A 15,491-nucleotide genomic window follows, 5' to 3' on the forward strand; every position below is an offset into this window, starting at 1 on the left:
TAGTTGTAAAGTCTTGTGTAACTATTGGAAGATCAAAGATGTCTTTGGTGTCAAGAAAAGAAGAGTATAGGGTTATGGCTCATGGGGTAGCAAAGTCATTCTGACTACAAATTCTAATTACTCAATTGGGAATGAAAATTCCTAGTCCTATTATATTGTGACAATAAAATTGCTATTTTTACTATCAATAATCTAGTTCAGCATGACAGGACAAAACATATCGAGGTCAACAGACATACTTTGTTAGAAAAAGAGTTATTTCAGGTAAACTATGTATTAACACCTCTTCAGAGCTATAGTTAGTGGATGTCCTAAGGGACTTACCTCAACGAAATTTCATGGGCCCCTTGACGAGTCAGATCATTAATTAGGGGCATTTGTGTCCTTTCATATATTATTAATCTTTTTTTACTTAAAAAATGAAAATTAGGGCTGGCAAGATCATTCTATTTTACTGCCCATAAGTTCTCTCTTCTCGCTTCCTCTCTAACCTTTGCATGTTGGGAACATATGGATCCACACCCACACCACTCCCCATCCACCACCACTATCACTAGAGGCAAGTTATTGGCCATCGTCATTGATGGTAGTTTTACGATACTACCTCAAAACTAGTTCACTAGGGAATGGACTTGTTCATAGGCCGAGTAGTTTGATGGGCCAGCCCAGCCCGATCCAATATTATTACATATAATAGAAATATACATTATTTATAATATATATTAAATTATTATTATCAAATATTAATTTATTATTCAAAAAGCATAAATTAATATATTAATTTATTAAATTATTACCAAATTAGTATAATATTAGTTTATTAAATTACACCATTTACGTGCAAATCAAACTTTAGGCCTTATATAAGGGCCAAACTTGGGCTCAAGATCTAGGCCCAAAGGTCAGGCCAGACTCGGACTTGGGCCTAGACATTTTCTATTGATAAAGAGGCAACTCAACTTTCCTAGCCGTAGGTTGTCAAGTGGGGATATTAATTCACAATCTCCCTTTTCAACATCCACACCCTAGACATAAAACCAACTCCCTTTACAATAACCTCAATTGTTTTAAGAATTTCAGCCAAAAACCTACACCATATTAGCAATCATACAGATTCAAAAACATTAATTCCAATCTAGATTAGCTATGCCTACAACAATGAAACCACCTAATGCATCACCAATTTCCTTAAATGTCTACAACAAAGAAGCCTAAAAAGTCAAACCCACCATTTACCATACTCCCCTAACTCTTAACCACATAGGACAAAAGGATTCAACCTCAGTAAAGCAACGACAATCGTTGCACCAAATGCTTACTTGAATGTAGAGCTTCCAATGCCTCTAAATCCAACAAGAAAATGAGAAGAACCCTCTTTCATTGTGTTGAGTGCTTCCTCTTCCTCTTTCATTGAAGGGAGGGCAACCCATGGTTTTTCTTTTCAAAGACCAAAATCAATCTTTCTATTTCTCCACGTTAGAGAGTTTTTGGCTAATTAGTACTTTTGCCCTAAAGAATGATATAGTGGTGACTGCCTTGAATCAATATCATGTTCTTCTATGTTTTGAGGATGAATATGAGTTCCTTAGGGTTTGGATGAAGGAAATTTTTTTCATAAAAGATTTTTAATTTTCATTTGCTTAAGTCGATTCTAGGATTAGAAATCAATTGGGAGTCCTCTATTGTTCCTTGGGGTTCTGATCAATTTCCCCAGTTGTTTGTTATCCTTTACAACATGTTTATTCATTTAATGCACAAGTGGTGGGTAAGGTAGTGCTAAATAAGTGAATGTACATCAACAAAACCCCATACATTTGTTCTTGCAATTAAAAATACTACAAACAAACTAAACCCTAGGATAAAATTGGGATCTTAGTAGCCCAAAATCTCAGAATATGGTGAGAACAAAGCAGCCTATAGAGCAACCAAAGTGATCAAATTGGGATCTTATCCTTGATAATCAGCCTACTACTCCTGGAGACATGTCAGGTGTTCGGGAAAATGACCCTATGACTAATAGTACAGATCAGGGTGCATCCGCACAAAAGGTATTCAACAAAATGTCGAGAGGGACACAGGGAAGGAGCATGGAGATCAGGTAGAGGAAGGTAATCAAAAGTTTTTTGACACAAAATTGCAGTGAAGAGTGTGATGATGGTAATTCGTATTTAAATCAATGGAGTCATGATGATTAAGAGATTGAAATCCATCATAATGTAGACTTCCTTTTTCATAGATCTCATAGCTATACAGCTAGGGTGTTTTTGATGATATATGTATGATGACCTCTATTCATATAGCCACTCCTGCAAAGAAAATTGAAAACCCAATTACAATTGCTACATTCAAGGAGACAAATGACTCAAATCAGAAGTAGGTAATAGTGGAAAGCAAGAGGAAGAAAAAGAATTTTACATCTAAGATCCAAAAGAGGCATCTCATTCAAAACATGTTCATAGATCCTCTAGACCAAACAAAGGCTACCACCCCGTTATTCTTAAATTACCGTTATTATTAATTAAACTACCCTTGTTCTTTTGTCTCAAGCTTCGGCTCATAGTTTTGTTTCGAGGATTAGCTCTCATGCCCAATCCTTCTTTTATTTATTAATAAATTCTTCTTTTCCTTGAAAAAACTATACCCTCTTTGTCTATCTTTCCAGCCCACTACTCTCTACCCGCCTTAAATCCGGGTTCCTTTCCACATCTCTGGCTTTCTAGCTATGATTGCCAAACCTCATGACCAAGAATCTTCTCAGAAATAACTCTTGTTTGCTCACACTCATATCAAAGACCACAACATTGTTTGAAGCACCGATCACTCTCACAAACGAAGTTACCTTTCATCTTATAGTATATAAGATTTTAGTTGTGAATAAAATACAGCATTGAATTGGCTTCATGGTGATGGGAAAGGGAAAATCAACAAGATAAACATTTGTTCATTTTCAAAATGAAGTTACCTTTCAAGAGAAACAACAATTTCAAGTAGGAAATTCTGATTCAAATTCTCATCCAGCATTCCTTTTCCTTTATGTTGGATGAAGAAATTAAGAGGGCAAATACATGTTCCCTAATACTGATAACCTACAAATTATCACCACCATATGAATTATATATAGCAATTAAACCAGTTCAATATAAGCAAATTAAATGAACCACCCTTAATTCCTTACAACATAAGCAGCAGCATTAATTTATCAATTCTTAGAATCAAGCTCCTATTCATTTTTCTAAATAGAATCAAACATGATTGCTAGGGGTGGCAAATGGGTGGGTTGGGTTGGGTTGGGTTGCGTAAGGGTTGAATACCAGTCCACCCATATTGACCCACAAACCCACCATGACCCATCGTCAGTTCTTGTTAAAGGGTCATAACCCACCTTAATCCTGACCCATCCATATTGACCTTTAATCACGCTCATTCATACTGACCCACCTATCATCACCTATAAATACAAAAATGGGTCGGGATGATCCGCATACTTGAAATAATAATTTTTAAGAGGAACATCTCTCTCTCAAGGTTGTCATGTGGCAGAAACGGGTCGGATTGACCTATATACCCAAAGATAACAAATTTTTTAGAGGAGCATCTCTCAAGACTGCCACGTGGTAGAAATAGGTCGAGGCAACCCGTATACCAAAAAATAACAACTTTTGAGAGAATAATCTCTCTCAAGGATGCCACATGAAAGAATCGAGCTGGGTTGACCCGTATACCTAAAAAAAAACATTTTTGAGAAAATCATCTCTCTTAAGATTACCATGTGATAGAAACGGGTTGGGTTAACCCGTATATCTGGAAAAAAAAAACATTTTTGAGAGAATCATCTCTCTCAAGACTACCATGTAAAAAAACGGGTCAGGTCAACCCGTATGCCCGAAAACGCAAATATTGTAGATAAATGCAGAAAATGCAAAAATTACCAAAAATTGTAAAAAATACAGAAATTTACTAAAAACATAGAACTTTTGTTGAAAAATCATAAAAAATTAAAAAAAAACCAGAAAATCGAAGGAAATGCATGAAAACATCAGTAAATGTAGAAATTATGCAAAAAAGCACAAAAAATTATAGAAAATGCAGAGAAATGCCAGAAAATTTCAAAAAATGCAAAACAATACCAGAAATTTTCAAAAAAAGTAGAAAATAGTCAAAATGCAAAAAAAAAATGCATAACTTTTATTACAAAAATAATTCTACAAAAGTGCATTCATAAAAGTACTTTCATAAAAGTGCTTTTATAAAAGCACTCCTGTAAAAGTGCTTTAAAAGCACTTTCGTAAAAGTGCTATTGTGTAAAAGTACTTTTGTAAAAGTGCTTTCATAAAAGTACTTTTGTAAAAGTGCTTTTATGCTTTCATAAAAGTGTTTTTATAAAAATACTTTCATAAAGTGATTTTGTAAAAGTGCTTTTCTGCAAAGGTACTTTTGTAAACTGCTTTCGCAAAAGTACTTTTCATAAAATTGTTTAATAAAATTGCTTTTGTAAAAGTGCTTTCATGTAAAATTGCATGTGAACACGAAAGTTAATAAAATCTATTTTTTTTTCACTTTTAATCACAAAATGAAATGTGGGATGGTAGTTTGGATTTGTAATGAGATGTGGACGTGCTAGGAGGAATGAGTTTGTGTCATGTTAACTGTTGTTATTTTGAGATTTGGCGAATATAGATAGAACTTAACTTTGACCCAACCCATCCTAGCCCTAATGGGTACCCTCAGCCCAACCCACCCTCACCCTTTTTCCACTGATCCTAATGAGTTACTCGACCCATATTAACCCACCAATAGAATGGGTGGGTATGAGTGGGTCAAATGGGTTGGGGTCAAGATTGTCAGCCCTAATGACTGCAGCTTATTCCATTTGCACAAAATTGGAATCATCTTTAAATCTTCTATACTTCCCAAATAAAAATAAAAAAGAATAAACAAATCAACCTCAAGAAGCTCATAACCCTTGAACAGATATGTCTAAAATATTGGATAGGATCAAATTATTTTATCTGTTAATACCTCATCACTAGACGAGGAAATGATCACATGCAAGCCCAGGAGCACTGGAAAATTGTTGAAATTGGTCAGCTTGTCTGCAGCACGACTAACATCAATAACGTCAAGCAATCTTGAGAACCCATCTTTCAGTATCCCAGACCCATCAGCATACTTGCTTCCTTCTGTTTTCAGTGCAAAATTCTTTCTCAGACAGTGAGTCTGCAAACCATGGCTGACTGATACCGGCATTGGCCACAGGTTTAAAGTCTCATCAGCAGATGTTGAGGCAAGAATACATGCCAATAAGAACCCTAACCAAAAGAATCCAGCTTTCATCCCCATTTACGAATATCCTGCAGTCAGACAAAGTTTTGAATAAATAGAGCTCTTTTGCGGATTTCTCAAATTATTGTGGGAACTCAAACCGATTGAATTTCATAAATTTAAAGTGCAGGATTTATCATCTAAAAATTAATTGTTGAGGAAAACGGAAGAAGCTGATGGTCCAAAGAGAATTATTTTGATCCTGCTTCTGAATTTCAAATACTTTGGAATTGAAACTCTTTGATAATACTTACTATTTAAATAAATCTCAAAAGAAACCCAGCTCAGAAATAACCTTGGAACCTGATGAACAGAAGTGTGGGAAATAGGGGGAAGATGATGAAGAGAATACAAATGCTAGAAGGTTTGAATCTTAGGGTTTCTGAAGCTGATTAGGTTTTGGAATTCGGAGGGCTTGAAGGGACTGTTACGTGCCACATTAATGCATGAGACATGCAGAAAGGGTTAGTAGGACAATTGTTGGGAGTCATCAATACCGTGAGCCTTATTTTAGGTATCTTCACTTTTGTAGGAGTTTGTTTCTGACTTCTGAGCACTAGGTATGTGGAGTTTGAGCATGAATGGGTCTTAATTGTGTCTCGTGTTTGTAGGATGACAGTTACAGGGTTGCAATAAGATTGGAGGTTGATTATTTAGGCATAACGCTTTGTTTGATGTAGGTCATAAAAGTTAAATTTGATTATATAATATAAATTAAATCCTTATTTTTTACTACCAATAACAATATATGTCACCTATACTTAAAAAAAAAAGGAAATTATTACTTTTAGATTTGAATTCCAATACCATTTTATTTAATAAAGGAAGTCCAATGTTATTAAATTAATGGGTTCAAATATGATATTGGAAAGGCATAATATTGAGAAAACTCACTATCAACTGGCATCATAAAAGATATGACCAATTAGGTGGTATTAGTCAAAATTCATGGGGTGCCTTGATTGGTCAAAGCTCTTCAGATACCATGTTTTTCCGTTATCATAGATTTTCCCTAAGGTTGTATAGGTTTCCCTACTTTTTCCTTCAAACCAAACATAGCCTAAATTAATGAAGTGGTTAGGATTTCATTTCTTTACAAATGAAGCAAATATAAATATACTCCAATCCAATTCAACACAATCAAATGATTTTTAAACATTCACATTTGTACATATCATCATCATCTAAGTCTTGTCCCAACCAAATGGGGTTGGCTACACGAGTTCCATTTTATCGTATTCTGTTTAGTGCCATATATACCGTTGAATTATGGGTGCTTAAATGATTTGTTATTACTTATACGCCCAAGTCCTTTTGGGTTTGCATGCCTCTAACTTTTTTAGCCCTTCATCTTGTAATATATCACTTTTAACATATGTTCTAGATGGTTTTTTGTGCAGACCAAATCATTTCAATCTATTTTCTCTCATTTTATTATCACCTACTAGCGGAGACCGTGTGATGTACGGGATTTCAATCTATTCATAAATTTAATTTTTAAATTATTTTTTAAAAAAATGTCACTGTAATTTTTTAAATTTAAATATAACTTTTTAAGTTTAAATCTTTTGAACCGACCGAACAAACCAAAAATTGACTTAAATCGATACAACCTAAGTTAGCTAATTTTCACTAATGGTTAGTCAGGTTCGGATGACCAACTCTCTAACTTGACTAGGTCGATTTGGTTATCCAAATAACCTACAATTGAGCCAAACCAACACATGAACACTCCTAATTTCAACTAAATTAATAGTCTAATCTCTAAATAAATAACAATAGTTTAATGTCCAATAATTATTGAATATTTATAGAAAAATACACAATTATTGAAAATATAGTAAATAACTAATAAAAATACAATAAATACTAAAAAATATATTAAATTAGTCAATAAATAGTTTAATATCAAAAAATAGTTTAGTCACTAATAAATATTAATCAATAAATTATAATAAAAATAAAATAAATACAAAAAGAACAATAAATTAAATTTAAAAAGTTAAGTAATAGTAGTTTAATCTGCAATAATTATTGAAAATTTTAAATTAAATAACAAAAAAAAATTATACATAATTATTGAAAATATATTTATCACAAAAAACAATAAATAATTATTGAAAATACAATAAATATTAATTTTAGTATACGTTAATATTTTAAAATAATAATAAATATTAGTTTTTAATTTTTTTTTCTAGAATTATTAATTGATATAAGTGAAATTAGTTATTTACAATACTATTTAGTTATTTAAATAATAACATTATTTCAATTTTAAAATATTACTTATTTATTTAATTTAATAATCCATAAAATTATATTTTATATTATTATTACATAATATTATTAAATTTTCTAAAATATTAAATTATTACTAATTGAAATATTATTTTATATTTATTTTTCTACTTTTAAGTTTTTTTATTACATAATTTCGTTATTTTAGCTATTTAAAATCTAATTATGTTAAATTTTTTTGTTATTTAAAATATTTAGTTATTTAAATATTTAAATAATATATAAAAATACAATTTTTTTCATTTTTTCATTTTATCTTTTCTAAAGTTATTACATAATATTAAATATGTTGTTATATAGTTATGTAGCTATTTTTAATATTTTTTTATTTAAGATATTTAGTTATTGAAATATTTAAACAATATAATATTTTTATTGTTTGAATTTTAATGTTAAATTTTATTGTTTGAATAAAATTTAAATTGAATAATCTAGAAAATCATAATTTATATTGTTAGTACATAATTTCATGATGATTTTTGTATAAATATAAAATTATTAATAATATGAATATTATTAAATCTATTGTAATTATTTTTTGAGTTTTTAATAAATATTTTAAAGTTATCATATAGTTTTGTTGGAATATTTAAATAATTTTTGAATTTTTAATTCAAACTTTCTTTAGATTGATATAGATAAAAAGTGGGGGAGATGATAAATATGAATTAGAAATAATTTAGGGGAGAGAGAGAGAGAGAACTTAGGTAATTATTTAAGGGAAAGAAGAGCATCTCATTAGTTCTTTCAAAAATGACATGGAATAAAAAATAAAAAATTGAAGAAAATTTCTAAAGTGCTGTGTTACTCGTCCATTTAAGCATTTGCATGTCTATAGCACTCATTTTTTAGACATATGTCTTTTAATTGCCCAATACTTTGCTCCATACAACAAAATTACATTTACAACTAATTTGTAGAATCTTCCTTTTAGCCGAAGAAGTATTCATCTATCACATTAGACTCTAGATGCACTCCATTTTAATTACCTATCTTGTTATTTAGTTGTATGGGTGGCATCCTCCTTAATCTCTTCTTTGTCATGAATTATTAAACCAGGGTAATGAACTTCACATTGAGTCATCTCTTGATTTACAATCCCAAGCAAACGTTATTTTAATTGCAATTTTACTATTATTAAATTTAAATTGCATATATCCTATTTTAGTCCTACTTGTCTTCTTTTGTAACTTGGAATTTAACTTTTTTTAGTTTCATCAATTAATATTATGTCATTAGTAAATATCAAACACCACCTCCTTATAATTATTCTCAATCAATTCGTTTATGATTACTGCAAATAAACAAGAACGAAGTGCTAAATCTTGGTGAAAGTCCATTATAACTACAAGTCTATAAAATCTAATCTCTCTATAATAAGTGTTTTTACATTGTTTTTTTCACCCTCATATATATGCTTCATTAGGTCAACATATATTTGGGAGTACTCCTTTCTACATAATCTGGCCCAATCCAACCTAAAGTTGGTTCATATTTTTCAACCCTAACCCTAACCCAAACTTCGACCCAACTTGACCTAACTCAACCCATTTTTTTGTTTTATGTTCGGGTTAAGCCAGTCCAATTTGCAACTCTATTTATGATATATAATATTAAGTTTTTTACTTTATTTTATTAATAATATACACTATTCTGATATTTTTAATTTAGGGGGTGTTTAACAACATGTTTGGTTTTGTTTTTGAAAACAAAACCAATTACCACATCCGTAATTTGTGCTGACGCAACAGTGGTTTTGTTTTCAAAATCAAAACCACCAATGTTGTCCAAAATACCCCTTAATTTATTGATGGTATTCAATTTCCATTAGCATATAAGATTTGAATTTATTGAGAAACCAATTTTGAATATAGAGATATTTTGATCTAATTCATGTTAGCTCAATATTTCCTCGCTTGAAGGACCCTCAAAACTTATTAGATTTTTTTATGGGATAATTACTTATTTATAACTTGTTTTAAGAAACTACTTAAATATACCCTATACTTTTAGAAACACTTATATATACCTTCTAACACAAACAAGATCTCTATTAATGAATCTCATTTAGGGCTTTTAAAGGCTCATTCCAAATGACTATTAAATTTTTTATAATACAAATTTTGCCCAAATATGTTCAAAACATTTGGGGGATCTTATTCTTTGTTTGAAACCCTAAGGTATTTGTAATGATTCATAATCCCATAAACTACCTCTCTCACACATAGGAAATCCTTTAGTGTAATTTCAGAGTTCAAAATTTAAATTTTGTATCCTAATGACTAAGGTGCCGTTTGGAAAGTCTTTTTCTAAAGATTTTCTGGAAGATTTGACAGTCAAAAGACGATGTGAGCTTTTGCATAAAGATCTTGACAGCCCACAGACCGTTTGGTGGAGGCATGCCTTTTCGTGCAAAGACGAGGTGGAAAAAAAACATCCCAAAAATAGCCCGAAATGTAGGGGTCTCCATAAAAAAATAAAAAATCGAATAACCAAACCGAACCGAACAGGAAAATAAGGTTAACCAAACTAATCGGTTCAGTATTTTTGAAAAACCAAAGGACCGGTTTGATTTTTGGTTAACCTAAAAAATCGACGATTAACCGAACCGACTAGTATATATATTTAATATATGTCACATATTATGTATATATTATTTATAAATATATTATATATTTTTGTAATATTTATAATATATTATATTTGATTTATTATTTATAATATTATATAATTACAAAAAACTATAAATTGAAGAACCAAACCAATCAGAAACTAAAACTGATAAACCAATTAACCGATGGTATTGGTTCGGTTTCATTTTGGAGAATCGAAAAACTGATAGGATCGGTTCGATTTGAAAAAAAAAAAGCTATGGTTTAGTTAACCAAATTGTGGACATGCCTACCAAAATGGGCTTCCAACATCTTTTTGGGGCTGCGTCTTTCGGCGACTAGATCTTTTCCCAACCAAACAGGAAAAAGTGAAAAAGCGGGGTGACAAACTTTTGAAAAGCCAACAACCCACTCGAAAAGACACACCAAACGAGACCTAACTAAAGCAACTACTCTCTTAAGTTAAAAGAAGCTTCTTTTAATGAAATAGAATCAAAAGAAAAATAAGTAGCGAAAGCAGCTTATACCTCTTAAGAAAGTAATAGTTCTACAAGATTTGGGCAAACGATCTTCTTTCCCTTCATTTCTCTTTTAATAGGGCACAACCGCACAACACACACAAATCCTCCTATTAACTAATATGCTTCTTTATGTAAGCAGAATTGGAACCAGACTATCCCTTATGATAAAATCAAACCCAACTAAATTTGATGGAGAGGAATAAAAAGAGAAATCAATCTTGAAGCAAAAGACTAAAAAGAAATAACATGCAAATGCTCAAAGAGAACAACCAATGACTATCAATTACTAGATTGTTAATTAAATCCAAAAAATATGAAAAATATACTCAAAACCATCCATCTTTACTCAACCAAAAAACAAAAAAGAGAAGATTATCAGTTTATCTTTGATAAATTGCAAGCAAAGCTCCAAGGTTTGGAAAGCTAAGAATCTTTCTCATGTGGGGAGATCCATTTTGATTAAATCCACGATGTCTTCCTTACCAACTTATTTCATGGCAACTCATCTCTTCCCCAAATCAATATGCGAGTGTATGAATGCTATAGTAAGAGATTTTTGGTGGGGTCGGACATATGGGAAAAGACATTTATTTGAAGGCTTGGGTGGTGATGTAATTGTTTTTGGACACGTACCAATTTTTTGTGATGTATCAATTTTTTTTTACTAAGTACCTCATCATTGACCTATTCCCAGGAGAGGATGGTGGAGCTCCCTGATGGTGAAGTGCTTGGTGGTGAGCTACTTGGTGACGAGCTCCCTGGTGGTGAGCTACCTGGTGACGAGCTCCCTGCTAGTGAGCTACCTGGTGACGAGCTCCCTGGTGGTGATGAGCTCCCTAGTGGTGAGCTACCTGGTGATGAGCTCCCTGGTATAGCGCAACCCAATTGCCCTCTGCATGAAGTGATCTCCTCTCCTTTGTAGGTGGCGGGAGCTGAGAGACCTGCGAGAACTCCATCTTTTCATCCTCTTTGTAGGCGGCGGGAACTGAGGAACCTGTCAGAACTGAATCAGAGGACTTGGGGGTATTTACCCGGTGGGGACTCTCCGATGCCTAAGTTAGAATTCTGATTGCAGAGAGCTTGGAGATAAATGAGAGAGTTAGAGAGTAGGGATTACCTCCATTTTTCCATTCTCTCCCCCCTTTGTCTTTGGGGGTCGAAGTCCTTATATAGCGGTGTCCAGTCAAATCAGACGTAACCGCCTCTGTCAAGTCAGGCATAACTGGCTCTATCTCTCTGCCACAGCCGTTACTGACAGAGCTGAAGTGGCGGATGCATGCAATTGTTGTAGTGTACGGCTCCGCCAGGCAAGGGACAACTCTCAAGGCTAGTAGTCACGGCGCCGCCTGACGAGAGACGTGGGCACAGGTCTCCGGATTTGTCAGGTACGATTGTCAGGCAGGAGATCTTCTTGCGATACGTCGAGCTGCCCCTAAGTGGCGACCTACCTATGCTGAGCTGCCTGTAAGTGCCGAGCTCTTCGTAAGACGCTACGCTGCCTATGGCGAGCTGGTATGTTGAGCTGCCCCTAAGTGGTGAGCTACCTATGCCGAGCTGCCCCTAAGTGGCGAGCTCTTCGTAAGACGCCAGCCTGCTTGTAAGTGCTGAACTGCCCCTAAGTGGCGAGCTACCTATGCTGAGTTGCTTGTAGGTGCCGAGCTGCCCCTAAGTGGCGAGCTCTTCGTAAGACGCCAGGATGCCTATAAGTGTCGAGCTGCCCCTAAGTGGCAAGCTCTTCATAACACGCTAGGCTACCTATAAGTGTCGAGTTGCTCCTAAGTGGTGAGCTCTTCGTAAGACGCCAAGTTGCCTGTAAGTGTCGAGCTGCCCCCTAAGTGGCGAGCTACCTAGTTGTCAAGAGGCTGCACTTTGTTGGCATGAGGTGCCAGGTGTCATATTTTCACTGGAGGGCCAAATCCGCCCTCATCATTTTCCCCCCACTCTCGAGTTGAGAGTAACTCGGCGAAAGGAGTAGATTTCTCCTTTTGGCTCGTAAGTCGACGAGCTAGTAAGCATTGATCCAATTTCTTAGGCTCTAGGAGCTACCTGTAAGTGGTGAGCTACCTGTAAGGTGAGGAGGTCTCCGCCAGTTCAGTACTGTAGCCCTTAGGCTCTGGGGGCAACTTATAGTCTACTTTTGTTGATTTTGCCCATGCTGAAGAAGCGTCTGGGTCTTAAGCAGTAATGTGACCCGTAGGCTTTGGGAGCGACTCGTAGTCCACTCTTCTTGATTTTACCCATGCCAAAGAGGCGACTGGGTCTCAAGCAGTTGTTTTGCCCATGCCGTAGAGGCGACTGGGTTTTTTAGTAGTAATGTGGCACATAGGCTTTGGGAGCGACTCGTAGTCCACTCTTCTTTATTTTGCTCATGCCAAAGAGGCGACTGGGTCTTAAGCAGTTGTGTTGCCCATGCCTTAGAGGCGATTGGGTTTTTAGCAGTAATGTGGCCCGTAGGCTTTGGGAGCAATTCGTAGTCCACTCTTCTTGATTTTGCCCATGCCAAAGAGGCAACTGGGTCTTAAGCAATTGTGTTGCCCATGCCGTAGAGGCGACTGGGTTTTTTAGCAGTAATATGGCCCGTAGGCTTTGGGAGCGACTCGTAATCCACTCTTCTTGATTTTGCCCATGCCAAAGAGGTGACTGGGTCTTAAGCAGTTGTGTTGAGCTGCCTATGAGGTGCTGAGCTGATCAGGTGCCGAGCTGTCTGTAAGGCGCCGAGCTGACCAGGTGTTGAGCTACCTGTGAGGTGCCAAACTGACCAGGTGCCGAGCTACCTGTGAGGTGTCAGGTTGACTGGTGCCGAACTACCTATGAGGTGCCTTAGAGCTATGATTGCGCTGCGTCAGCCTCATAATGTCGGTCACCTACTCCTACAAGAAGCTACTAGGAGCTTGACCTTCGGGGGCAGCACTACTAACTTTAGGTCGCCAGCTCACACGGGAGCCTTGGAAGGCTCGACCAGCAAGGGCGACCGTGCAGTCTGTTGGCCACCAACTCCCGTGAAAGCCACGAAGAGCTCATCTTTGTAGGAGGGACCTCACGAAGAGGACTGACGAGGTTTTATCTGAATTGAAAGTAAAGTTGGTAGAGCTACTTAGCCTGTTAGCTCCCTGCCTGCATAGTCTTTGAGTTCATACAAAATGGAAACTATAAAGCGAGAGCTTCAGTTTCTAAAAAGTGATGACTTAGCTTTTTGGGAGGAGAGGACTTAGCTTTTGTAGGATGAGAACTTAGCCTTTTGTCACGTGTTCCCACAGACGACGCCAATTGATGTAACCATTTCTGGTCACATACCAATTTTTTGTGATGTATCATTTTTTTTGCTAAGTACCTCGTCATTTGACCTGCTCCCAGGAGAGGATGGTGGAGCTCCCTGATGGTGAAGTGCCTGGTGGCGAGCTACTTTATGATGAGCTCCCTGGTGGTGAGCTACCTGGTGACGAGCTCCCTATTGGTGAGCTACTTGGTGACGAGCTCCCTATTGGTGAGCTACCTGGTGACGAACTCCCTGGTATAGCGCAACCCGACTGCCCTCTGCATGAGGTGATCTCCTCTCCTTTGTAGGCGGCGGGAGCTGAGAGACCTACGAGAACTCCATCTTTTCCTCCTCTTTGTAGGCAGTGGGAACTGAGGAACCTGCCAGAACTGAATCAGAGGAACCAGGGGTATTTACCCGGTGGGGACTCTTCGATGCCTAAGTTAGCATTCTGATTGCAGAGAGCTTGGAGAGAAATGAGAGAGCTAGAGAGCAGGGATTACCTCCATTTTTCCATTCTCTCCCCCCTTTGTCTTTGGGGGTCGAAGTCCTTATTATAGCGGTGTCCAGTCAAATCAAGCGTAACCGCGTCTGTCAAGTTAAGCATAACCGCCACTGTCTCTCTGTCGCAGTCGTTACTGACAGAGCTGAGGTGGCAGGTGCAGGCAACTATTGCAGGGTACAGCTCTGCTAGGGAAGGGACAGCTCTCAGGGCTGGCAGGCACGGCGCCGCTTGGCAAGAGACGTGGGCGCAGGTCTCCAGATCTGTCAGGTATAGTTGTCAGGCAGGAGATCTTCCTGCGATACGCCAAGCTGCCCCTAAGTGGCGAGCTACCTATGCCGAGCTGCCTATAAGTGTCGAGCTCTAAGTAAGACTCCAAGCTGCATGTGGAGTGGCTGGATGCCTATGGCGAGCTGCCTATGCCGAGCTGCCCCTAAGTGGCGAGCTCTTCGTAAGACGCCAGACTGCTTGTAAGTGCCGAACTACCCCTAAGTGGCAAGCTCTTTGTAAGACGCTAGGCTGCATGTAGGTGCCGAGCTGCCCCTAAGTGGCGAGCTCTTCGTAAGATGCCAGGCTGCTTGTAAGTGCCGAACTGCCCCTAAGTGGCGAGCTCTTCGTAAGATGCCAGGCTGCTTGTAAGTGCCGAACTGCCCCTAAGTGGCGAGCTCTTCGTAAGACGCCAGACTGCCTGTAAGTGTCGAGCTGCCCCTAAGTGGCGAGCTCTTCGAAAGACGCTAGGCTGCATGTAAGTGCCGAGCTGCCCCTAAGTGGCGAGCTACCTAGTTGTCAAGAGGATGCACTTTATTGGCATGAGGTGCTAGGTGTCATATTTTCACTGGAGGGCCAAATTCGCCCTCATCAAGTAGGTTTTTGTCACATGTTTCTAAAAAACAAAGCTCTTGTAATGAAACTAGGTTAGTGTTTTACTAGTGAACTAGTGAACCATCTTCTCTTTGGTTCTTTATTCTATGTGGGGG

The 15,491-nt window shown here is 36.7% G+C and overlaps 1 protein-coding gene across 1 annotated transcript in view; it reads right to left on the reverse strand.

The window, feature by feature from the left end:
- The window catches only part of LOC148845892 (beta-hexosaminidase 3-like), a 59,161-nt gene extending 53,358 nt beyond the window's left edge, over nt 1-5,803 (reverse strand). Inside the window, exons 1-2 of the mRNA XM_088955144.1 lie at nt 5,577-5,803; nt 5,020-5,351 (exon numbers count right to left, since the gene is read on the reverse strand). Coding sequence (XP_088811270.1) covers nt 5,020-5,340 — 321 coding nt within the window. The 5' untranslated portion in view covers nt 5,341-5,351; nt 5,577-5,803. The remainder of the gene's footprint in view (nt 1-5,019; nt 5,352-5,576) is intronic.
- Between the last annotated feature and the right edge of the window lie 9,688 nt (nt 5,804-15,491).

Source organism: Nelumbo lutea, chromosome 7, assembly GCF_056320005.1.
Source record: "Nelumbo lutea isolate HS-2025 chromosome 7, American lotus-T2T, whole genome shotgun sequence".
Lineage (NCBI taxonomy): Eukaryota > Viridiplantae > Streptophyta > Magnoliopsida > Proteales > Nelumbonaceae > Nelumbo > Nelumbo lutea.